The 27,432-nt window shown below is 39.9% G+C and overlaps 1 protein-coding gene across 3 annotated transcripts in view; it reads right to left on the reverse strand.

The window, feature by feature from the left end:
- BRIP1 (BRCA1 interacting DNA helicase 1) overlaps positions 1-27,432 on the reverse strand; it is a 110,482-nt gene that overhangs the window by 52,164 nt on the left and 30,886 nt on the right. For all 3 annotated transcript variants that reach the window (XM_090024937.1, XM_090024936.1, XM_090024935.1), the window contains exons 10-14: positions 23,706-23,838; positions 22,727-22,881; positions 21,658-21,829; positions 21,408-21,548; positions 20,852-21,013 (exon numbers count right to left, since the gene is read on the reverse strand). In XM_090024937.1, the coding sequence (XP_089881063.1) occupies positions 20,852-21,013; positions 21,408-21,548; positions 21,658-21,829; positions 22,727-22,881; positions 23,706-23,838 (763 nt within the window). The remainder of the gene's footprint in view (positions 1-20,851; positions 21,014-21,407; positions 21,549-21,657; positions 21,830-22,726; positions 22,882-23,705; positions 23,839-27,432) is intronic.

Here is a 27,432-nt window from a genome sequence, read left to right on the forward strand (position 1 = left end):
GCTGGATTCCCCATCTGGAAAGAGCTGTACAGCAAAGCTCTATACCAACAATAGAGACTTTGAAGAATAAAGAGGAGAGAGAAGTGCTTATCTTTACTTCAGCCCAAATCTCTAAGAAGAAAAAGTACACACGTGCCCTCTCTCAGCAGCATTCTTTTCAGACCAATGAAGATAATGCTCTAGTCCAGTGTTTGGCTACCTTTTTGTGGCAGCTGGCTGCCATGAACTAGCTCAGCGCTGAGCTGCTGCTGCTCCCTGCCACTCAGCTGTGACCTGGGCAAAGCACCCTCCAGCAGCCCCTCAGCATCAAAGCTCCCAGGTCCATGGACCAGATCCAACGGCTCTGTGGCCTGGATTGAACCAGCAGGCTGTAGGTTGCTGACCTCTGCTGTAGTCTCTCTCAAATTATGCCTTCCCCTACAATCTATTAAAATCTGTATCTTTAATTTAGAAATCAATTAGAAAAGGGAAAGGATTTTAAGAGAACATACAAGCCATGATGAATTCCATCTGAAAAACAATCAAGCAACGCTTAGTAATTTACTTTTCCCAGAAAGACATGCTCCTTTTTATTTGAAAGACATTTTCAGTCTCCATGCTGACGTTTTCAGTCTCTTCCAGCGTTATACAAAAAAAGATCACACAAGCTTGTAATATTCTTAACAGGTGGGCCTAGTATTTTGGAATCTTCCTCCTTCCTTTAAGAACCTCCCAAGAGAAAGCTGCTCTCAACAGGAAACCTATATTATTATACACTCTTCTAAATGACTGTTACATTTTACACTCCCTCACCCTATTTCCACAACAGAGAGCAAGCTTAAAGAATAAAAATGTCTAACAACACAGGGGTATCTGCTGGCTTCAAGGACTCATTTGAAAGAGAAAGTCTTTTTCAGCTTCTAAATATTGTATCTATTGTCTTCAGGAAACAATTTTCTGCAAACAAACATTACCAGATGTTCCTCCTTCACTATATTATGACCAGGACCTACATGAGAGGCATCTGCATATGCTTGGAAACTCAGGGTAAAATCTGGACTGGCCCACAGAGACTTGGCACAGAGAGTGCTAAAAAAAATGCAGTACAACTACATAATTAAACTGACCCTGGACATGGTGAAAATACTTTGTATTATGAGCAAGATTTTGATCACTATGCACACACTCTAGCACAATAAAAGGTGAATAATTCATCATCATTTTTGAAGAAAGAGTATGCATCACTCAACTTGGGGAAAGCACAAGGGATTTCACTGGTATGATTTTTCTTTAGGGACAATGACAAAGTGCCGCTCACCAGCAGGAAACTGAAGCACTGAACTGTGTTCTATGTGCCATAAATCAACACTGCAGCCTACAGGATGTCTCTCTGGTACCAACATACCATCAATTTTTCAATAACCCCCTTAAATAATGGAAAATGTGAATGGCGACAACAGTAATGAAAAATGAAATGTTTTGCACGCCAAAGACTCCAGAATAACATGGTTAGTATGCTGCTTCCACAGTTTAAAGTAGCCCTTTACACGAAATGTGTACTTTTCTGAAAATAAGCTATACATTAATCTCAAAACAATCTGCGTAGTCTCCGAAACATTACATCATTTAGCTCTTATCACAGCTGCTTCTAAGCAATCTGGTTTCTTTTGCAGTCTTGAAGTCTACCGAGGCAGCAGCTACCTGAGGTACAATACTTCTTGTACAGTGACCCAGGGCTAACTATATAGCTTTGCTTCCTAATAAGACAACAACCTTTTCTACAAAAAAATCTCTCTGTGAAGATTTTTTTTTTAAAAGGTCTGTTTAGATGTTGTTTCTCAATCAAACAAGACTATTCAACTACAAGATAGATACTCTGTAACAAGGTCAGCATCCCACATTGCTGTGCTCTTCTTCAGCAGTCATAAAAAAAACAAGTTCATTCATCCCTTGACCTCTTTTTTTCTCCAGAATAAAAAAGGAGACCAGGTTGGCTTAGTGGCATATTAGCAGCGAAGCGCAGCACCATGTGGGAAAATTGATTCAAAACAGACTTGTAGTCCTAGGCACCGGGCCAATGAAGTGGAGAATACTGTGCAGCTTGCACAGTAAATTGAGGCAGTTAGATGCATGTTGTAGAGAAATGGCTCCAGAACTGCAACAGGAAGAGCAGATTCTGGCTTTTACACCTCCTATCCTTGTTAGCGGAACAAGTCATATTATTTAGCATGGATACAGGTGGCACCATTTCCCTCATTTCACAGAATGGGAAAGCGAAGAGAAGAAAGTTGGGACTAAACAACTTGCCCAACATCACGAAACAAAACAAAAACCAATAACTTGATGGCAGAAGTGCCTGAAAAAGCCTCTGACGTTCCAAGCCCTGTCCGTGCAGTCACCAAATATTCACGTGCAGTTGACTTTGGTTGAGTAGGTAAAGAGAAGACTTATCAAAGCTGGCTGAAAACTTTTGCTGTGCTGGAATGGGTCTACTTACTAACATAATCTACTACGGTTTTGGGTCTGAGTTCAAGAATGAATTAATTCAAAACACAGAAATGCAAAGCAAGAAAGGCTTTCCACAGTTAAGTCAAAGCAAATGATGATTCCCTCACCAAGGTCATCAACGCTAGCAGCATATGCACCAATCAATGGCAATTAATCAGGGAGAAGATGCTAAGGAACTAAACTTACCCAGCAAGAAACTACAGAACTGAATTACTTCATTGGAAGGAAAGTTTAAAACAATCTGCTAAACTTAACAAAACATATAACGGTACTATAAAAAAGTTTTAAAAAAAGATAGGATTCCTTTGAGCAGGGGTTTTCAGCCTTTTTTAATAAATGTGCCCATGGCGACCGCACGCAGAGTGGGCGGCGGGAGGGGAATGGCATCAGACACGGGGGTGGATGGTGACAGCATGTGGACCACCCGGCGTGGCAGTGGCAACTGCATGCGGAGCAGTGCAGGGCAGTGGCGGCCACCGCATGTGAGCTCCTGCCCCACCACATCTGGCCAGCCAGGCGGCATCTGTGTGGCCCGCAGAGGGGCACCACTTCCCTCGCCTCCCGGCCCCACTCTTGGGACGCAGTGGCATGGGGTGGTGGCGCTCCATCCCTGCCCACCCGCGCGTATCCCTGGTTGACAACCCCTGCCTTACAGAAAAAGAACAGGCATGAATGACCAGAACAAAACAAAAGGCATTGCTATTTTCACTAAAAGAACCTAAATGTAGAAAAGAAGGGCCGAATCCTCCAATGGCATACTAATTTATGCTAATTTAAACACCCAAGAATATGGTCCTAGAATGCAAGGAATATATGAACGCCCAATTACATTTTACAGTACATATCGGCACGTTTTATCAATTTTATTAGTAAATATCATAATCAGTTCCTGATTAGGAACACAGATTAAGGCAGATTTCAAAGGCCAGCTAACTCTGAACAAGACAAACATGTGGTTTTGAATATATGCAACAATTCAAATGCTTATATGTGCTGTTACGCTGTGGATGCACAAGATGTCAATTAAATATATACCCTCAAAGTTGATTTCCCTTCTACAACATGCATCCAGATGCGACCAACTTCCTAGACTTTTGGTCATATTTTTCACTATTCCAAGGCATTCAAATTAGGAATTTTTCTTATATTTATACAGTTTTTATAGTGAGTGGGTGATAGAAAAAAGTAGTTTTTTCTACTACACAGCACAGGGAGCTGCACATCCCCTCTACTGTTTCAATTATGAACTGGACAGACCATAAAGGGATGAAATTGCAATCTAATCTACATGACTGTGGAATCCTTATCTTCTTTTTTAGGTTCTTAGCTGTACCAAAACTATGGATATGGTATAAGCCAGCAGGAATTATCTGTCATACTAAAATTCATATTAATCTTGGCTGTAGTTTGTGAAATAGGGACACCTGTCCATTGGGCTGTATGACAGTTGTGACCTACGTAAGTTTACAAGGTCACGGAAAGGCATCAATACCGCAATAAAATGCTTAATGCTGCAAATGTATCTGTGATAGCTGACATCTTACCTTGTTCATTAACGCATTAATAATAAACCCCAAAGATACGAGTCTGAATATAAACATCACAAGATTGTGATCAGTCTCCTGGTACATTGATTTTTCACATCTCAGTCACATCAGGCAGCAAACCTTTAAGAAATGCCAAAGGGAGCGGGAACTCTGTAGGTTGCAATGGTACAGAATAGTGGTAAGGTCAAAGCAACCTCAGCCAGATACATTTTTATTTAACAAAGAAATGTTTCTAGGTTGTACTGTTACTTATTATTAGTGCTTGGTTTTATTCCAACTTTCTTTTCTGTAAAAGCCAGAGAAAGCACTTGAGGAGAAAGATACAGTGATTGCAAATTGCTATTATTTGCCACTTGGATTCTTACATTCAAGAACTGAATACAGCCCACTTCTTAACAGCAACAACGCTCATTTCCCATGCAATTGCTGCTTAAATAGTAAGGAAAATGTGCAAACGTATGTGCTGAAGTGGAAATTAGAGCATAAGTGAAGCTCCAATTTAGCTTGCAGCATTTTCACAAGCCAGAGTGAAGAAGTGAGAAACCATAATGAATTCTTACTTTATTTTCCACATGCTGTATGTTCACAATATTTAACCTAACAGTGTAATAAAATATTAAAACTACACTGCTATCCAGGGTGTGAAATTCAGGGGGAAAACCTCATCTACCAGCATGACATGTAATATTCTTAGACATAATGCCCAATAATCTGCACTGACTGTCACCACAGATTCTACTTTGTGATGTGCAGCTGCTGTTAAAAAGTATCTACCCAATGTAAAACGCAAGTGCCACGGGGCACTTCAATAATTGCACATCCCTGCTGGTCACTGCAGCAGTTCAATAAGCTGTCAAAAAAAGAACCAGTCTATCCTGCCAACCTATGACAGAGAGATAGGGAGGCACACAGCAACCCACCCAGGAGAAGGAAAGCTTTGAATTCAAGCCCCCTTGGCCTTGGAAACTAAATGTTTTGATTGAAGCCTAGACCCACTGCTTAGAACTGTGGATGGCATCATGAAGGGCACTCAGTCAAACTAAATATTATTCCAAAACTATACGGACCTTGGATCAGATGTGAAAAATGCTATGGCATCACCCAGAAGTGGCATTCTCCACCTGCTGTCGTATGGGGACAAAAGGCATCATCTCAGAAATTATAACTGTGGTTAAAAAAAAGACATGGAATCACTACTGATGATGAGAAGCCATGTACTGAATGCAAAGATGGGGATAGAAAACAGTGGACCTCATGGAAATAAGAAGGGCGACATCAGTACTTTCAAGAAGAAGGCTAGAAGGAAACTAGTGAAAGAGATGAGCAAGGTATAAGATCTTTTGCACTCAGGCCGAGATGGTTAGAATATACTCTGCATAGCAAAGTAGGAAATGTGAGAGGAATTTCAAAGGGAAGAGAGAAAGAAGAAGGCCAGAGCTGAGATGCACTGATGTCCCTCAGAAGAGACATAAATGAACTAGGAATAAGAAAAGGAGATGCCACTGATTGCAACAGCTCCTACCGCTGAGTGGGAACAAGTCATGGCTCTATACTGTACCTTGAAGCGTGGGGGCTGCCTCAGCACATGATACAGAGAGGCATGTGGTCTCAAACCATGTTACAGGGAAAGCCTGTGCTTGGACCCAAATGAAAGACCAAGTCTTTAGTCCAAGATGTAAAGAGCCTTTCAGATCACTTTCAAATCATACCCAAGAAAAATCTCTCCTTATAATTAATGTCTAATTAACCTACTGCCATTATACCTATTTTTTAATATAAGTTCCTTCCATAGAGCCAGATCTTCAGGTGAATAATGGTAGCCAATTTCTCTTCCTCAACACAGCTCTGCTTTAATTTTGGATCCTGGAGAGATCAGATCAATAACTCATCATCAGCCCAGCCGTATGCTGCATTATGTGGTCAATGTCAGATAGCATACCATTAATAGCCCCATGCAGGTATTGCATTTTTATCCATTTCAAGGTCCCAGTAATTATCTCTAAAGGGCTAGGTAAGCTTTTAATAGGCAGTTCAAAGGCTACTTCTCCTGCCATGCTCTACTGCTGTCACTGAGCTAATTGAGGATGTCTCAACTGACAGTCCCAAGTGCACAGCCTGCAGATTATATTACCACTGAAGATTAGGATGAGTCCATATTTTGGCATTATAAAGTCCACTCTTAATGACTCACATTTTCAAGGCAACATTCCCTAGATAATAAGGCAATGTGATAGTATAGCAAAACATTTTAACAAACATATTCACTAAGGTTAATTAAGAAGGTAAACAAGTAGCATTAGGTCTATTATGTAAAACAGCAATCAGCAATTTTAAATGCCACGTAGGCATTACACCGATGAGTCCAAAACAGAGTGCAGTGTAGCGATACAGTTAGCTCAGGTACTGGAAAGAGTATTGCAGTAGCATAAGTATTTTTATACAGCAGAGCATTGTGCAGTGCTGACATACCCACAGATTTTGACAAACAACAACAAAATAAGCTGACAAATATGACAGATCATGAAACATTCGTAATTCACTGTCATCACAAATAAAGAATAAAACTGAAGTTAGCAGGTACCTGAAAGAAAGTATCAAAGTACTTAAAAAAAAAAAAAAAAAAAAGAGAAAAAGGTCAAAAAAATACAAACACTACTTCCTAAAAAAAAGATCATTCATGAATCTTAACAAGGAGAAAAAGTTCTTAACAAGTATTGACTTTTTAATCTGGCTACTAGCTTGATCATAAGTGATGAAAAATAGCTGTGTGTTCCACATATGTAGGATGGTAAATAAGCCAACAGCTGTGTTTGCCAGCATCTTATCTGCAAGGACTCCCATTGCTAAATTCCAGTGGGAGTAAACAGAAAAGTTGGTTACCTAGCAATTTCTTCTCTGAAACAGACCTCTTCCCCATTTTTAAGTTGTTTGGTCTACATCCCTTCGCCTGCAAGCATCTGGACAATTTTTGGCTGGGGAGACACCATAAGACACTCCAATTATTGAAAGGAAAGAGAAACTTCAAAGAGACTGTGCAACCTCCTGATGAGCGACTGAACCTCCAAACCCAACTGTACTGTCTCCTAAACTAGCCCAGGAATTTATAGCATGCACAGGTTTGTAGGCAACCGGAGCTTCCGGCTCCTTTCCTTACTACAGCTTCCCCAAGAGGGGAAGATGCTGTTAAATCAAACCTTCCCGCTCTTTAAATACTCCATCCTACCACCCGCTCAACAGATTTCATTTGATATCCTATGGGACCCTTGAAATCTTATCAGATTTTGTTTTCTCCCTCTTTCTCATATGTCCTGCTACCCCTCTGTTACAATTTCTAGCAGTAGCCATCACCATTTCACTACTATCCCAGTTCTCATAGACTTCTCCTTAGTTAAATACTTCCCAAAACACAGTGTTTGATCCCAATTCAAAACTGCTGCATATTTTTCAATTGCCCTTGGCCTAAGCAGGCGGCAGCACTGTTTCTTCCCTTGGCCTCCCTGGCCCATTTCCTGAATACAGTCCGTCTGTGTTAACCCTTCCTACAAATTGGGCCCTACAGCCCTAGCTGCCACGGACCAGAGCTGACCCTCCAGATGCACGCTCGCAGCAGCTTAAGCATGCTCTTTGTGCCCAGAAATCCACCCTAGCGAGCGCCCTTTAACTAGGGATTAACACTTCAAGTATACAATAGAGCCCATACAGAATGTGTGTAGGGTTTCCACCCTTTTTACTTTTCCCTTCCTGTAGGCAACATGGCAGGGGAGATTAGCTTATTTTTAGCTCGAGCCAATTGCCCCTGCATATCCCTTGTTCAGTCAGGTATAAACATTACAAGTTAGCAACTTTCAATTGTATGATCTGGTGGGTATAAGCTATAAGCTCCATCAGCACTGTATTCTGTACCCACACAGAAAAATTACAAATGCTGCCATTTCATTCTAAAATAACTTCAAAACATGAACAACAATTTGTAAGCTATAAAAAGATTCCCCTACCTATTAAGTGTCTCTTTCTGAACAAATTAAGGTTATGCCAGGGACTACCCAGAGGCAAGGCTTGAAAAGCACTGAAAAAATTGTTTGATCTCTGAAAGCTACATTGCACCAGCACTGTCCCTCAAGGGAGCCACCAGGTTACCCAAGAAAATATACTAAGTAACTTTTCAATTATTTTTCAGTGACTGACCAAAAAGAGTTGAATCAAATCCAAGATATTAACCAAAGAACTAGGGTCACTTTTCTTCAACTATTTTGTGAGGATGAAACCTGGATGGCTCATACTTGCACTAGCCATTAGTACTAAGCAACCAAGCAAAGAAACCAACTTGACAGATTAAAAAATGATCCAACGCAAGTGAAGAACTAATAACTATTCTTTACAACAAACCAGAAATCGGCTTTAAAAATGCAAGAGTTGTTATTTCTTTCGGATGTGTACTTAACAGCATTTCAGTTGTTGGTCTGGAGTGCTATTCTGAGCTTGCCCTGCCCCTCATGCTAAGACAATATGGTTGCTGCAGGCCTCCTGGCTAGTACAGACATGGATCTTAAAAAGGAACTGACAGTTCACACCCTTGTAAGCTGAACATTAGTGGAGTGACTTGGACGAGCATATGATGTTCAAGTAGGTGGGTTACAACTGACTGTATGAGAAAAGAAGTTGCTTTTCTAGAGAAAGCCTGGTGCTCAATTCAGTTTGGGGTAAGAAAGTAGCAGGCATTTTGCTATTTCTTCTGTCTCCAATTACAGGATTGGGGAACTCCCAAACTCTCTCTTCCCTTTGTTCCCCAGCCTAAGTGCTTCGGTGAAGGACTGGCTGAAGGCACAGCTCTGTGGACGCTGCAGATAGCCAGCCTGTAATTTGATCTTTCATCACATTCTTCATTATATCAGACTGAAGCTAGAATGAAAGCTAGTAACAGATATATTTACACTTCAGAGACCTTGACCCTAGAACATCTTGTGATAGCTCACAGATACCAACACTGTGCCCATGTCGCACCAGTCTGAAAAAAAATCGTTCTGTGAAAGGGGTGCATGCCCTGCAGCTTTAGAAACTGGCAACAGGCCCTTCTTTTTAAGTCAGAAGAGGGCCACTTTCATGTCACAGGATTTAGCCTGCACCCTGAAGTCTTTGAGAAGGCTCCAGTGATTTCAACGGACATTGTATAGGGTCCTTAGAGCCAGGCAACAGATGGATGGCGCTTCCCACATGCTGTTTAATTACTCTCCCATCATGTTTCTATCCTTTTGCTTTTTAGGGTCTTACAAGGAATGTAAGCATGACAGCACAAGAAACCTGAAAAACAAGAGAAGACTCCTGGGACTTTTATATATTATAATCATGAAATTGCAGCTGGGTTGGCTCATCTAAATTATGGTAATACTTCTGAAAGAAGAGAGCACCCTCCCCTCAAGCATAATGAGCAAATCCTATACAGAAAGAGAACACAAGCATTCATTTAAAATTGGACTTGGACTTCTCTCTTGTTCACCATCCACTATGAGCTCATGTACTAATCTTCTGTCCCAATGCCTGCAGTTCTTTAGTCTTTGACGTTGGCCGTAGTTATTGTAGGGAAAATAATATGATTGTTAAAATATTTTGTTGCCCGCGTCACTTCAGAAATGATAACACGGAGCCCTATCTTGCAAATACTTTAAATGTGTAAATACAGTTATTCATCCCACTAATGTCAATAAAACAACTGAAACAAGAAAAATTACTCTTTAGCTTAAGAATTTACTCCGAAGTGGTTAATGAGTAATCACCAGCAAATAAAGTGGTGTCTAACACATGAACAAGAAAAATCTGAGCATTAACTTTTAAGGGAAAGGGGAAGAAAACTACAGCATGCAATCTAACCTGAATTACAAGTACTTACAATGAGTGATTATTTGGCCCCAAACAGAATCGGAAAGCTCCAGTGACTGTACCATAGCGGTACGGCTAGAGGTGTGAATGTGTCTATTTTCCCCTTTCATTTTAAAAATTCAGCTTCCAGCTGCACAAAGGTAATGTTTCTCATCTTTTTCCATACATCTCACAAGCAAAAGGACACTGTGGAATGTTTATCTCTTATCTGGATATTGTCATTTTACTGTCTCAAACGTCTTAAAACAAGCTTCTCACTAGGGAGGAAATCAGTCAGCATCAGACCTATTGGGGATACCCTGCACTTGCTCAATGTCTATAGCTCTTACACAGTTCCAGATGTTCAGAACATTAATAATGCACTAACTCAAAACCTCTTTTTGAAACTTTAGAATGTGCAAATTGCATTAAAACCTCTTTGCCCTCATTAATGGCATTGTTACAATCCCAGTACTCTGGAAAATGTTTTTTGGCATTTGTTTAACTTTGTAATATTGCCATTTACTCATTTTAACAGCCAGTGCTCAAATCTTAATGCTTTTAATAGGCCTAGCTAAACAGACTACCATCTTTTGTAAATTTATTGATGTAATTTAATAAATAAGTAAAAGTTGCGAGAAGGTCCTCCCCCCATCTTTTCCTTGATTGTGGGAAAAAAAAAAAGTGCTTAATTTCTTACCATTTGTGTATAAAATCTGCATGCCTAGGCTTTGTCTGCAGGTTGCTTGATAGAAATCGAGTCACCACATTTGCTTCTTATGGATAGAGATGTTTCTGAACACATTAAAAGACTCGGTTCTCTTATTCCTCTTCTGCTACTCAGAATGGCTGAGGTCTACTTAACTCACCCAAATCTCACTAAAATAAAGGGGGTCTGTCTTAAACTAAGAACAGGCAGGCAATCAGAATTAATACTGAAATTGTATCCTTAATTCACCCTGTCGTATGCAGGGGTGACACATTTACCTCCGGGGCAGGAGACAGCACGTTCAAGGACTTGAGATCATATTGAATGCACACACACAGAGGACAGCAACCATGTCAGAGGTTAAACTGAGGTCTCTTCTGCTTGTCCCTGGTGACTGTCTAGCCTGAAATTAAACATTCCCAGTGTCCTTTTGGAAGCGCCTGGGGTGATACCATTCTTTTGGCCAATATAGCCTCAATTAAATGGGTATCATCTCCCATAGCTTTTTTGTCAAGCGTTCTGTACTACAGCCAAAGCACTGTTTCAACCATGTTGTGACTGATATTTGTCTATCCAGTCGCTATATCCTCAGGCATGGAGGAGGCTAAACAAACTGTATATGCTATGATCCATTTTCCTCTGTTCTCAGGAAGAGGGCACATTATGACCTACAGACATAATGGGATAGGTTCAAAGGGCATAAACCCAAAATCTGAATTTAGAAATGTTGATACAATTGTAAAGGTGTTCTTGACAAATGAAATTCAATTAGTTTAAAAATGAATAAAGTACCTGCATAAGCTCACATTAACTGTACCTGAAGTCCTTGATGCATAGAGCAAGTTCAGCACAGAGCTTAAAAATACCGGGCTTCCCACTACCGTCCTGTTAAATTAATTTAATCCTGACCACTACTAGTGCATTTATAGACCAGTCGATGCCCAATCTTTACTTCCGCTGCCAATGCCACTAAGAAAAGATGCAAGGTAGGATACAATTATGACACGAGCATCAGCTCACTAGACTCTATTAAATTTTTGTGGTCACTACAAAACTTTTCCTGGAGTTGAGTCTGTAATAAGAAAACCTGAAGGCTCCATTTTCACTTAGCAATGCCCTTATCCCACACTCTCAAATGATTATTACCAGTAGCATAATTAGGATGGGGCAGCTGCCCTGGGTACTAACTTAAAGAGGGGTGCGGGGAGGCAGGTGGATAAAAGAAAAGCTGCCGCCACAGTCATACATTCATGGCAGTGGCATGGCAGTAGCCAGAAATCACTACTGTCCCCATGTGTTGCAGGTGCCCTGGGTGCCTGGCTGCTTTGTTACACCTCTGACCGTTGTAGACATGCACTGCTTTCAACAAAATGAACAACAAGGCTTAACCAAACACCGCTTATGGGCTATGTTGCAGAGCTTAAAGCAACGTCTGTTCCATTGTCTGATTAAAGCTTTTGACAAAATACGAAGCCACCATTTCCATAACTGCTTTTTAACCAGTTGCTTGTAGGACTGGGCCACATAAAATATTCAGATTCCAAAAACGTGCAAGAAATTCAGCTTTGATAGAAAGGAAGCAAATAGGGGAATGAGTATGAATTACTGAATGAAAAATAGAAATGCAACCTAAATAAGTGCCATGCTTTGTACTAAAGATTTACGAGCCTGTTAGAACCATTTCTAAGGACCACTGAAGTCAGCTTCTATGAGGTACCTTCCCAGACACAGCTATCAATGATTATTCAATATGAAATTGTTTTTGTAAAATCCAGTAGATAGTTTAAAACTAACCAATACTGTGAACCTGAATGCTTCCTTTATAACAATATAGCCTTACAAAATACCAGTAAGGTGTATATATATATATTTGGTAGCTTTTCTAAATTGAGCTTTGTACTGAGTTAGAATGAAATAGCCATCCCAAACTAATAATGTCAAATTCCTAACATACTGGTTTTACATGGAACATTACTTTCAGAAAGTACTGACTAGTGGCAGCAGAGAAAATAATTTGGATTGTGCTCATTATCTTAAAATCAGAAGTGAATGCAAACGGTACCTTAAAGGAACTGGTTTATGCATCAGACTCATAAAGGTGTGAAAGGTAATCAAGCAGAGTCTGCACTGGATGTAAAAAAAAGAACCAAGACTCGACTCTGGCACCAGACAGAAAGTCTCCCTTCCAAAAATCATTTAACGGAAACTTTGCTACCCACAAAGACAAATTTGCCGAATTTCTTCTCTCTCTTTGTAGTGGGGTGAGAGTGTTGCTGAAGCTGTCATCAGAGAGGAAACGTAGAAGAGCGAGAGGCGTTTTGTGTTATCTTATTATTGGGCCAACTGTATAGTTGGGAGAGAAGTTAAGCAGGCGTCTCGACTCGCCTTTCACCGGGGTGGTAACTGGCCTGGCACTTCCTGGGGGCTCCGGCGCCAGCGGGAGCCCCACCAGGCCACCCTCTCCCGGCAGGGTGCAGTTTCCGGTCGTACCCAGGACCAGCAGCCTACTACCACCCCCTGCAGCTCCTCCCCTTACCTCAGGATGCAACTCGGCAGCCCTCAGGCCAGGCGATCTTGTTGCCTCTCCTCCAGCAGCCAAACTGCCTTGTTTACATGAGCAGCCCTGGGCCTAAAATGGCTGCCCTCATTAGGCACCTGGAGGCTGCCGGCTCCAAGGCCTTACAGGGGCAGGTACACACAGTGCCCTGCCACACACTGTATACAGAAAATCTGCTTGTGCCCACAGTTCATCTAACTTCTCTCCCACCTAGGGTCCAAAAGACGTTCCAAAACAACCTTCATGTCTTCTATCTAGTTACACGCTCTTCTCCTGGGCTCTACAGCATCATGTGCACCTAACGATGCTGGAGGCCACAGCTAAGAGCTTTGTTTTGCCCAGTTTCCAAAATCTTCATTTCTTCAGAAGAGATCTCATATTAAGATGCACTGTGGTAACAAGGAATATTATAGATTCAAATCAAGAACACAAATGAAGAAAAGATACTGATGAAAAGCTGATTTCCTCCTAAGAACATTTGGTTTTGCTCCGAGTCACAAGAAGAGAAAATACTTTTTAGGATCAGTTTTAATTAGAAATCTTCTTTAAATGATCTGTTGAGCAAAGTAATCTAGATGGCTCATGAATAGGTAATCTAGGCTCTTCCTTTGCGATTTAACCGGGGTTCATTAGTTGCTGTTATTCTACAAGTAGTACTGGACTCTTTCTTTATCCTTCTTCTATGGGAAATGCTGACCAACATAATTCAGCTCTATTTTCTTTTTCTTTAATTCTCATCTATGGTGAATCAGGTCAGGGTGAATAGAAAAACAGCACTCCTTTAAAATTAAGGCATGATGAAAACCTTCTCTAGAGCATGAAAACCAGCTTTACCCAAAGGAACTCAGTCTAGGAGGAAATAAGAGAGGAAAAGGTACTCTGGGAACTAAAGGGACCTAGAGATCATTTCATACACGATACTTCGCATTGCATTTGTTAGTGTCCACATGCAGGGGTTTTTTTCTTTTCAACTTGCACACTCCAGGCAGTACTGTATATACTAGGTGGTCTGGAGAGCCCAATAACTCCATATCACATGCTCTTCTAACATATGATATTTTAAACTATGATGAAAAACACATCTACCAACCTTCTATAGACTTTTCCCATTAACTAACATTTAACTCCCCTAGTACCTCCCACACAAAAAAAATAGCTGTATGTTATATTCTGAAAAAGGACTCAATGTGAATGCAGCGTAGCAAAGTGTTGGTGGTTTTGCAGAAATCTGCTGGTGGCATGTTTACTGCTGCTTCAGATAATGACTCATCAAGGCAAAATGGTTCTAGACAGCATGATAGTTACAGAAAGCAGTCATGCACTAAAGCTCGGTATCACAATGCACTATACAGCAACTGCTGTGAGAATTACAGAAAACATGGATGTAAAGACTGACTTTGTACCAAAGGGTCTTAAGGGCTGAATCAGATCATTCAACAAGTCTGGAGAGAGTCACGAGAAATCAAACAAACAAGCCATATAGTATTTATATCTTTTTAGATTAGTATTCATGAAGCCCCTTTATTTTCTTTTGTGTACTATGTACAGCTCTCTGTTACGGTCCACTATAAATTATACATCATCACCCAACAACTGTCAGGCAGAACTTTGCCAAACGAGCAGAAAAGTTAAAACATTAAATTCTTGACTGTCAGAGGCAATGGACATATAATTCAAATCCGAATCCATAGAGGACTTTTGATTTGTGAAAGGTGAAGGAAGAAAAGGGTGAGGTCTCATCCTCAACAGAAGGAAAGCCTGCGAATCAAGAAACTCAAAACAATTTGAGCACCTGATCATCTTGTTTTTAATTCTAATCTCAACATTATGAATCAACATTTAAAAGAAATAAATTAAACAACAGAGCAAAGAAAGGACCAAGATTATTGTTTAAAGATTACAACTGATTGTAAATAGCTCCCAAAGAAAGGTCAGTTAATTCATCATGATGGATCATCACTAAAATTTATAAGCATTAGCATTTTTCTCCTAGCTGGATAGTCTGACTTTGATATGACACATATTGAATGAATCATCTAGGATGCAGGCACCAGGCAAGATATATCTTAATGCAGACAGGTCGGCGACATGAACCCTAATGGTCCTTATCTTAATCTTGTTTAAAAGCATCTTAGATTTCTGAGTAATCTTTTCACATTCTGATATTCTCTTTTATAGAGTGTTTTTGCTAGGAGTTGCTACTGATTTTAACATAAATGCATTTTTGTTGAATAGCATCATCAGTTTGTTTTCCAGGAACATATTAACCTTCAAAAACTGTGGCCAGGATTGTATTTCAATAAATGTAAAATTTGAGTTATTTAAAAATAATTTCAAAGCCAAAGTAACAGAATTGGGAAATTCTGAGAATTTTGATTGGGAAAACATAAAATAGCATATTATGGCACACTATTCAATATGTAAAAATAGTGTGTGAAGCTATACCAAGACAGCTCTGCATGTGCCTGATGCATCACTTCTACCTCCTACACACATTTTGCTATTAATAAATCTAAGATATGTTATGCATGTAATACCTAGTGCTATTTAGTTAATAGCAACATTTAAAACTTTGAGAAATTAGAAATAAACAATTCTCTGATATTTGTCATTTCTTGGAGCAGTGAAGTAAGTACTATATCCCTTAAGCCATCTAAATCTAGCGTCTTTCAAAAAACCCCAAAACAACTGCAGTACATTATTTTACTATAGAACCGTAATATTCAAAGGCATCATCAACATTGGGATTTGCTGTGTTCAGCATTTAACAAACACATAAATAGTCACAGCCTTTGGCCAGGAAAAAGAAAAAAAAATCAAAACATAAGATCCCATCAGTGAATAAAACAGTAAGATGAAAGAGGGTATTAAGGAAAAAACAGTAGAATTAGTAGTAGTAATAACAATGCAGTAGGATTAACAATATCTACAATTTGATTCCAAATCCTTTAAACATTTTTTGAAGAAAATTTCAAGCAACAGTCCATGATTACTTAATCATCTGCCTGCATATCCCTACCAGTAACAGAGACAATGGGTTCACTTATTTCTAAGTGATTTGAGTTACTTTGTTAAAAAGGATCACAAATCACAGCACAGGAGCAGGAGATGTAGAAGACAGAGCATCCTTGCCATGAATAAAGGTGCAGGATGGATTTCAAAGAAAGAAGATAATTTGTATTACGTGTGCATTTGTCCACCCCCTTTTTGTCAGTTAAAAAGGGATCTGAGGAGTCCGAGGACTTGACATTCGCAACTTATCAAAGGGAAATTTCACATTTAGATGGCGAATTATTTTGCTACTGGAAATCAAATGGGGCTTCTTCCCTAGAGAGGCTCAGGAATCTAGTATATTTTACACCATAATAAACACGCTTACATATATCCATCTTAGGTGTGTATTCTGAATCTGCCTTTATAGGTACATGGACAAAGCAGCTCCATGATTAATCAGAATTCTTAGATTTTTTTTTTTTTTTTTTTTTTTACCCTTTCAGCTCTGCTTTTGCACTACAGCATGGTGCAAATACTGGGCTGGTGCAGGATGACAATTAAACTGGAGGTGTACACATAGCGCTTTAGCTCATGCAGCATACTTTAAGAGAACAACTCGCAAGGTATTATCAATGCACCTGCAGAACCAAGCAGGCAGTGGATAGCAGCTGCAGTCAAGTAGTTCTGTTTCCATTCCTTCCTCTCAGGGAGAGATCTTGGGCAATTTTCTCCTCTGCCCAGAACCCTCACTTGTGCATGTTAAAGTAGGTTTCTATTTTGTTGCCCTTCCTTTTCACCCTTTATCTTTCTAATTATCTTTCTAATTAGTTTTCTAAAAGCACATCGCTCAGGAAAGAAAGAAGTTAGGATGACTAATAGTGAAACAATGTAGGCTGCACTGCTATCAATCTGATGGCATATTTTCTCTGAAACTCGGATGCGAACTAGCCAGCTGGGGATATGTCTGGAGAAGGTGGCAATGGAGCTGATGGAACAGGGGAATATCACTGCAGGCATATTTCTCCAGGGAGTTGCACTTTACCTACCGTAAACATTTAAATAGGCCATTTCCATTGAACGAGGCACGTCATGTGGTCTATTCCATGAACGACAGTTGCACACCTCATAGACAGGAATTTGGGAATTGTTTTGTTTGCCAGTCCAGGATGATGAACTTCCAAAATTTATGAGATCATAATTAATAGCAAAAGGGGCAGTTGACAAAAACAACAAGACATTCAATGAAACTAAATATATTGAATGTCTATATGCTGAAGATTGAAGATTTATTCTGAACTCAATTTCTACTCTTCACAACTAAGCTAACAGCAAAATCCCATGTCTGAAAGATTTCAACTACTAAATATAAAAGCAGTTTCCATCAGATTTCCTTTATTTGAAAAAACAATATATTTTCATATTGTTTGAAAAACAATATAATGTGTTCTCTACTACTATAATGATCAATCACTGAAAATGCAGAATCAGAATAATACCAGTTATTTGCCAAATTGTACCGAGTTTTCAAGGTACTACCGATGACTTGCAACTCATCTGAAGAAGTTATTCATAGAAGGAATAAGGATCCTTTAACTTAATACTATGAGCTCAAATTACAAGGATTTAATGCTGAAAATAATTTAACTGAATTATAAAAGTATATATCACCTATTTTTTGTATGTTTGTTCAGTAAACAATATGAAGGGACATGTTGGGAGGACAAGAGAAAAATACAACTCACGTTATAGCCTTGGGAAAATATCTTCTCTCAGCTTATTTTAAAATCATTTTCCTACATGGATTAATGTGAAGTAGTTGGGCTGACAATTTTATGTACATTAAAATTATTCTAACATGGTCGGGTAAATCTCTCATAGATTATCAATACCTATTTTAAAGGAACAGTTTACAAGCCTCTGGATGGAGAAGAAACTTCCAAAGGAATCTCTCCCAAGAGACAGTTGCATTTTGACCCAATTACTTCTCATTCATGCAAGACAGCCCAATGCAGAATAAAGAGAAGAGAAAATATCGCTTTTCAGTTATCTGGAGTTTACATTTATCAGTCCCTTCATTACTGTTGGGTTTTTTTCCTCCCAGTCAGCCTTTCAGTGAAGCATAATGGCAAGAGGGTTGGGGGTGGACACCTGACTTGTTCACCATTGTCTTTCATTCTTTGTTAAATGCCAGTTACGACTCTAATCACAATGTCTCTAAGCAATTTCAGGTCAGGCAAGTATCATTTCTTAACAGAAACTTGCAAAAAATATTTTAAAACTGTTTATACACAGAAAAATGACTGCTGCACTGCATAACATGTAGCATTATCCCCACTGCTGTTCTATGGAAGTGTATCAAACTGAAGAGAGTCTGGATTTCAATTTCAGCCATAAGAGAAATTCAGTTTCATATTTATCTTGAGACTGCTGGTTTTGCATATTTAATGTATACATATTTTATGAATTAGAATGATGGGTTATTTAGATTTGGTAGTGTGCCTCTTTCTACCAATTCTGTATTGTATGGTCTAATGCAGTCACCTAATGGTTGCTGTTGGTAACTGCAACAATAGCTGGGTTTTGGGTTGTTTTTTTTTTAAATAGACACCAAGCAACAGAGGACCCGAATGTATATACAAAAAATGTATTTCATGTTGGCAGTGTCTGAAACAAAGATATCTATTTTATCTATTCCTTCTGGTTTAAAAATTACTCTTTTTGAAGGACTTCTAAGATTAGCAAAGTGGTCAAAAAACTTACATTGGCTAAGTAGCTCCAGACTGCTGCACTTTCAACAATGCTAGCAGCTTTGACTGTTAGGAATAGTTTCTATTAGACCACTGTTAATTTTACAAAATCACTTGCTGCAATCCAGACATTGTCAGAGTTTGATAAGAAAAACAGGTCTGTACTTAAGATTTTATACTGCAGGCTTATGCTCTTGTTTCTCAGATCTGAGTTAGTTTATTACGAAGTTACAGCCTTTGCCATAATTATAGAGCCACCTATCAGCAACCAAATTTGATAATATGTGCTTTGTAATAGAGAGAATTGATCTCCTGGGACAGCAGGCACTGTGCAGTTTCCACATGACACAAGAAAACACAGCTAGCATTCACAGTGCTGTGAAATGCAACAATAACCAAAGTCAGGAAAAATGGGAGTACCATGCATTACATATAATAGTCACCAAAGAGCCAAAGAATCACTATTTACACATAGCAAAGTTGCCTTTTATGGTAGGCAACTGAATGGCAGGAGTTCCTTAAAAGTTGTTTTTTAAAAAAAATGTTAGACCCATAGGAACAGTTCTAAAGGAAGCACTAAATATGCAAACTTTCTCCACACTACTTTTGTAGTACGAATCCTTTCTAGTAGATGCTAAGAACACAGAAAGCACACTTGGTTCACATACCAAAATGTCCTTTTTTGGAACAACATATACCTTGGTTTACAAACCTGTTTTCAGGCAATCAGCTGCAGCAGGGGTGAGCAAAATGGCCAATCCAGCCAGCAGCCAGACTGCATTTCCCAGCAACCCTCGCCTGCATGGCTGGGGACGGTCCCCACAGAGACCCTAGTCGCAGCTGTGCTGTGAAAGCTCAAAACTGGGGTTACCATGGAGATCAGCCCCAGCAGTGCTGGCAGGGCGCAGCAGAGCAGAGCCGGGGGCTGCGCTGGAGCCACTGGGATCTCACCGGGGCAGGGGGGTGGGGGCAGCTTGCTCCAGAGCCAGGACAGAGCTGAAATCTGTTGCCTGCATGCTCTGGGCAGGGGTGCACAGGCAAGGCATCGTGGCTCCGCTCCTGCTCCAGACCAGGCTGTCACCGCTGAAAGCTGTGATCCCCTGCCTGCACACCCCTGTCCAGAGCATGCAGGCTACAGATTGCAGCTCTGCTGTGGTTCTGGAGCAAGCTGCCCCCATTGTGAGATCCCAGCAGCTCCAGAACAGCTCCCTGCCCTGCTCTGCTGCATGCCCTGCCAGCCCGGCTGGGGCAAGTCTCCATGGCAACCCCAGCCTTGAGCTTTCATAGCACAGCTGCAGCTGGGGTCTCCGTGAAGACTGGCCCCAGCCTTGTGCTGGCGTGGCTGGAAAATGGAGTCCACTGCCAACCGGATCCAGCCCACAGGCCAGACTTTGCCTGCCCCTGAGCTACAGGATCCAAGCAATTCCAACAGGCATCTGCACAGTGTATAGACTGTAAACAGACATGTCCTTGGATGTATCCTAACACAGCTGATCTGCTTCACCAGGTGACATAAACATTACCCATCGTTTTAGGGCAGGGTGTAGCAGCATGATACGCTGGGAAATCCTGGGGCATGCCTCTGCACTCCTGGTGCTTCTGGGACCTGATCCTGCATGCCACAGGAATTGGGCCCTGAATTCCCAGAAGCACCTACTCAGGACAGCTGGAGAGTGGCAGCAGCTCCAGGCTGCCTCTGTTCTTCTGCCATAAAGCAGACATCTGCCACACACAAAAAAGCAGCACCACTGTTTACCACCTATTGCTGCAGTCATTGTTTTGGGCATCTGTGGCACAAAAAGCTGTATGGATGTCTGTTTGCTTGGGCTTTGTATCACCATAAAAATGTTTATGGCAGCACAAAGGTGATGTTTGTTTGCAGCCATAGGGACATAAGGCCACAATAAACCTTCAAATAGGTTTTAAGAGGAGAGAACATGAATTAAGGTTTCCTTACCTTGTAAGATGGCAGAAAGCACAAAACCCCTTGGCCAACAGTATGACATACTGAAAGCAGAAGTGCTCCCACTTCGTCCTGGAATTCAAAAGTCTCCGCATGTTGGAATGTGGCACATAACTTCCGACCGCTGGGGCCTGCTCCAATGGTACCAACCCAGACCTGTTGTATTAATATTTCAGTGTTATATTTTTACGCTTATATCAAGTTAACAGGTAAACTGAAAAAAACCTGACGCCAAATATTAAGGTATTTCTAGGCAGATTCATGCTAAAAAAAACCAAACAAACAAAAAGTAAGAGGAAAAGAAAAAAGGATTACGATACTAAAGCAGCATGCACTGTTATCAAAAGCATTTATTTTCAGCTATACCGATGAAATACTACCTTCTTACTTCCTTTCATATAGGATTACAATTTTTCAGGATATTTTTATTTAAATATTTAAGTGACATTTACACAAGTAAATGTCCATAAATAACTAATATTCCACTAATTTCATAATAGAAGACAATGTTATAATTTCAGGAGAGAGAACCATAATCACAAACATTTACCTGTGAGTTCGAAATAACATGATTTGCCTCAAGCTGGATGGAAAATTTTACACCAAGTTCTGAAGAAAATGAGTCCATTGGAGAGAGTGTACCTGATGTTAGGACAATTGTCCTAACATTATCACTTAAGTCTGAAAAGGCCTGGAGGGAAAACATTAAGAAAATCAGTACAATCTTTAAGACTACTATGTGTACATTTGTGATCAGATTAAGCTAGTTATGTAGCAGTTTTATTTCACACTTAGCTTACCACAGCTGGATTCAAGCACCAGAAGTTAAGCATGTGGACTGCAGTTTTCTGCCTCGAACTCCGCTTATGCTTTGGTCGTGGAAAGAAGCCATTTCTATCTGAAATATCAACTTGGGTTTCACTTGTCCAAACATATGTTTGTTGTAAAGCAACTCTGTAGTCATCCGCAAATCTATAAAGACGTCAATTAATATAACTGTTAATAGATGTAGCCTACAATTTTGTTTGTTAAATGCATTTCAGAATGCCTGTATCATGTTGCTTCAGTATTAAACTTTCAAAAATCAAAGCTATTGTTAATAAAATGCGCTTTTATCTTAAGCAATCAAACTAATTGTGTATGAAACTCTGCCTATAATAAAAGGATCATGCACTACCAGAAGATGTTATTAAAAATGTAATTTTTCAAAGTTACATGAAGCTCCATTTAAAAAAAAAACCCAACAGATTCCTGCTAACTTATTACTTATTACAAAATTAGTTTGGAATCAAAACATTTAGTAGCCACAGTTGGCTTTAATGGGCAAAGTATCAAAATGCTGGTTTATATCACTTTCAAACCAAAGTAAAATAATTAACATACTATTGGAATTAGGCAATGCTATATGAAAATATTCCAGTCGAAACCTTGATAGAAATCTTTGTCAATGTTTATTTATTTAAAAAAAGGAACCTGATTTGGTGGTATGGAACTCGAGTTTTTAATGGGCGTTTACCCACATAAAAGAAAACATTGCCACAATCCTGTTTAAATTATAGGTTTTGTAGGAGAAGCCAGACACTGGCATAGCAGAGGTGCTGCACAGTGGAGAAAGAGACAACTTGGCCAAGCTGCAGAAGTAATCTTGTGCTATGCATGTTTCTACTTTGCCTGGCTCCGACCAATGCTCGTTTGTTCTTTATCACATATAGCAAAGTTACCCAAATGTCCCATAAAAGATTTTTATGCGTGTTTATACAAGGAGGGATAAATGGCAATCAGATGCCTATGAAATGCATTCCCTTGCAATTTTAATATTTCTTGTAGAAGGAAAATAAAACACATCTCAGACTACGCATTTCCACTGACCTGCTGTTATCTTTAAAAAGATACGTAAGAACCATGAATAGTCCATTTAGCACAAACTGAGTGGCAGAACTCACAGTGGGAATCTCAATAAGCTCCTCTCCACCATCAAACCTTGCTACTTTTTCTTCCTTTTCAAGGACGGCAGCAAAATGTTTCTACAACAGGCAAACTCCACATTAACATCCTTCTAAAAAATTCTCTCAGACCGAAAAGCAATACAGATCCAAAGTGTTTGCTAGAACATTTTAAAATATCATTTCCCAATATAGCTGCAGAAACACAACCAAAAGGAAAAATTAAAGAGAAACTGTATTGTACTCAGTGCTTTCAACATGTGTGGCACCATACAGAAAGAGAGGCCCTGTCTGAAGTATGCGGCATTATGCTTTGTTAGCCCACTAGAATGAAGACAGTTAGCAAGGGCAGAATTAACAGGCAATATTTCAAGGAACCACCTTTCAATAATGGCATCGAATCAGTGTATCTGTTGTTAAAACACAACTAAAGTTGTTGTAAGACCAATCAAGCAGGGCAGTGTCTGCTACTTCTGAAAAAATGCTGGAGGCCAGATCTGGCCAGCAGAGTCATTTCATCTGGCGTGTGGAGCTTCAGCAGCATTTTAGCGACAGGGGGCTTCAACGGTGGCTGGGCAGCAGGGAGAACCAATAGCAGCAGTGTAAGACAGGTTGGAAGGGGCCTGGGCTCCGAGCGAAGGTCCATTAAAGTGTCCCCCCTGCTCCAAAACATTGCCAAGGTCTGTTATAGAAGATGCAGAAATCGGTTCCCCACTATATCTAGTTTACACCCTTGTAACTGTAGTGGCCTACCCCTAATTTACAGCAGGCACATATTTTGAAGACATTTCTGAAAAACTAGACTAATTTAAAGAACAATCTATAGTAACTTAAGCATGTTTAAAAAAAATAACCTAACAGCATCATGCATTTTACCATTAGGTTCCATATCATTAAAAATCTACCTGTAAGATGGGAAATGTAGCATTGGTTATTCCCATGCAATGCAAAATGGTGAGCATTTCTTTTCCATTCCAAACTTTACAGGAGGTTTCATACCCTCTTTCTATAAGCTGACTGGAGGTTTGCTGTAACCAGCTGTAAATAGAGAAAACAGTAGTAATTATAAATTCTTTCTTTACTCATGTGAATGACCATGTGAGAGATCCTCCAGAAAACTACACAAAACGGACTTCAAAGCCTGTCCCATACTCCCAGGACAACAACAGATATTTAAATGCATTTCAGTTCTGATTCTTATTCCTTTTGCCAGATTTGTATCTTTGAGCTGCCCTGATTTCAGTGAAGCTGCTCCAGACTCACATTGATGGAAGCAAGGAGAACATTTGCACAGAAGGTTCACATTTCCCCTATATCATTTCCTGGGTTTATTGAAAAAGGGGATAAAATCTAACTTCTTGTTGTTAACCTGTTAGGGATGTTTAGGAAATATTTCTGTAGTTTCATACCAATCCAGAATTTAGTTACCCAAAATATTTTACCTCTATAACTGGATACTGGCTAGTTTGTGCCATCTCCAACGTGTAGCTTTTTGGCTACTAAAAAGCATTGAGTTGTTCTTTTAACCATGAATTATGGCAATTAGGCTAATAAAAACTGCATCGTTTAGTGTTGCTATAAGCAAAAGATGAAGATGGCAGTGTTAACAGATCATTATGTACAGCAATACTGCAATGAAACAGCAGCTTTTCACATTTAGAGACTTGAAATTGTGTTATAATTTAAAAAATTAGCAGTAACCTCATCTTAACTAAATAATCCACTGAAAATGCAGTGGGGCGTCCTAAGCATTTAAGCCTGTGCTCAGGTTATAGCCAGACTCAATTTTGTAATTCTTATATCCCTCATGACAGGGATAACATTTTCTCCAACCCAAATGCATCTCTGGTCAGACATCCACTGTTATGGCACTCTTCCTCTGTCCAACAAAGTATGCAAGCTGTTCCCTCTGAGAAAACGCCAAAGCTGTCGGGTTCATCAGCCAGCAGGAGGCATGAGAAGGACAGCTGTCATCTCCACAACTGTCCAAAACAGGTCTGATATCAACTACAGTAGCAACAATTTGAGGGCTGCTTCAGATTCGGGTCTCCGGCTACTACACTGCAAAACAAAATACCTAATAGAACAGTTTTCAAGTCAGTTTGCTAAACAAAGAAACCCCTAAAACCTGATGGAAATCTCCCAGTTGACCACAGTTTGCAATATTTAAAGAAACAGCGATACCTGAATTTAAGGATCAGCCCCAATTCTTCAGCTATTACATCAAACACAAAGAATCAGAGTTATGGCCATAATATAAGAAACAAAATGAACGTGTGAAGCACAGAACACACTCTGGAAGTATTACAACATGTCCTCATCCTAAACCTTATGTCACATATCTTTTGAAATGGTCAGCTGCTGAAAGCAAACAGCAATCAAATTAATATTATACCAGTCTAAAGTCAGAGGGTTTAAAGTGCCATTTTAAATTCTAGAATAAAAACATCCCATTTAAAAACTGAATGCAAAATTATTTAATTTTGCACTCCAATTGACTGAACGAGATACAATACCATTTTAAATAATAGAGCAATACACATGAAATAAAACCTCCTGCTTCCCAAAAAGATACCAAGCGGCGCACACAGTGAAATCCTTGTACACTGGCATGCCTGCAAAGAAACTCTTTAAGCTGGTGTTTTAGCACATCAGTAGCATGTAAACTCAGACGTAAATATTTTTTGGAGGCAGGACCCAGGAAACTTAATGACAGAGAAACTTCCCAATTACCTATGCAAGCTACAACCATCACTATATGCCATAGCATTTCATTAATTATTGGCTATTCACACCCAGTCCCCTTGCTTTCCACCAGATGCTTTCCCTACTATTGGCAGAGTTGACATGAGAATCAACCTCAATTTTTCTGATAAGGTTAAAAGGCTTGAGGCAGTCAAATCTCTAGCCATGTTGATTTTATTTGTTGCTAAGATTTTTAACATTTGAGAGAGCCAGGAAAGGAGAATTAGTGGCTACTAGGAAATCATTCATATCAGTAACACACACATAGTACCACCGCAAAGCAGAGCAAAGAGGGAAAGATGGCCAAGTGGAAGGTTTACCTTATCTCTAACGTAAGCAGGGACTTGCTAACCAAGAAAGACTTCCTTAAGCAGCACTGTAACAAAACCCTGATATCAAACATGATTAAAGAAGGTTAGTTAATATAGACACGGCTGCTCACTTTCTTATTTATTTTTATTCCATGGGCTTCATTGCTCAATTAGGTTTGTCAGTAGATTTTCTTACTTTTGCTGAGGCTAAGAAGTAACATGGTCAATCCTAACTTCTCTAGTGGCAACAGACTCCTCTGCCACTACTCATCTTGTCTCTACCCCTGCTCTTCTTGCTAGTCACCCCAGTCCAGCATCTGGCCTTGTCTCTCTTTCTCCAAGTGGTTGCCTCAGTCCTGTTTCTGTTCTCTTCCTGCTATCTTCCCCACATCACTGTTCCCCTATGTCAAACTGCCAGATCTTGACCCTGTCTATAACTCCTCCTCAAGTTTCCCCCCATACCTATTCCTGTCCTCTCCTTCCCGTGGCTCCTGCTCCTTGCCTTGACTCTTATTCTTATTTTTCTTTCCTACTATCTGCTGCTGCACTCTGCTCTACTACTATTCCTCCCTCCCATCTCTTTATCCTAATCCCATCTTCCATGTCACCTTGGAAACTCTTCTACATCACTCTCATTCCTTAACTCACTGTATTCAAGTCAGGTTGCTTCCTCCTGATATCCCATGAAATTTGGGTGCCAGCTGGGGGAGCACTGAGAAGACAGGAAAGTCTTCTCTCACTCTCAATTATTGTGCAACGCATCATAGTGATAGACCTGGGAGAACAATTACAGGGAAAGCCCTTCTCTACCCTTAAAACCAAAGGAAGGAGTATGTTCGATTAACCAGTGGGGATGGCATTAAGTGCAGTCTGATCATAGGTAGAAGGTCTAATGCTATGAAGCATGCTCAGTGCTGACAGACTCTTTAGAACTGAATTAATAAGACAGGCCTCTTCTGAGAATTTTCACAGGGACAGGAAAAGGTACATCCTAAATAAGTGGGTAAAGCCCTTTCAGTAAGCCCAGTGCCTCTTCCAAAGCGTGGTGCATTAGAGATTTCAACAGAAGAATTGCAAGAACAACAGATTTCCCACTGATCTTGCTCTTGAAAATGGCTGAACTAATTTAGCTGGAGGGAAAAAAAACTGGCCTCCAGCAGATTCACAGCATGGGACAGTGTGGCAAAGTTACAAGCAACTGAAAACAGGATCTTATAGTGGAAAGTACTGGGCAACTTTAACCATAGGCATCGCCATTTGCACAGTCTAGAACAAAAGCAAAACCCAAATGACTGCCTTTTTATTAAATCAGCAACAAATGCCTATTCTCTCCACAAATTAAACACACAGTTTTCCACAGCTTGAGGAGGGAACATCTTCTATGGGAACGTGAGTTTCTCTAAAACTGACTAAACGCTACTTTGTACTTATGTAATACTTCCTCTCGAAGGCTCTCAAAGCATTTGATAAATGTTAATGAATTAGTTCTGACAAAAGCTATGATGTAGAAGAGTGTTATCCCTGTTAGTCAAATGGCGAAATGGAAGCACAGATAGGGTAAAATGAGTATTCAAGG

Source organism: Crocodylus siamensis, chromosome 13 (genome assembly GCF_052110815.1).
Source record: "Crocodylus siamensis isolate JL-2025a chromosome 13, ASM5211081v1, whole genome shotgun sequence".
Lineage (NCBI taxonomy): Eukaryota > Metazoa > Chordata > Crocodylia > Crocodylidae > Crocodylus > Crocodylus siamensis.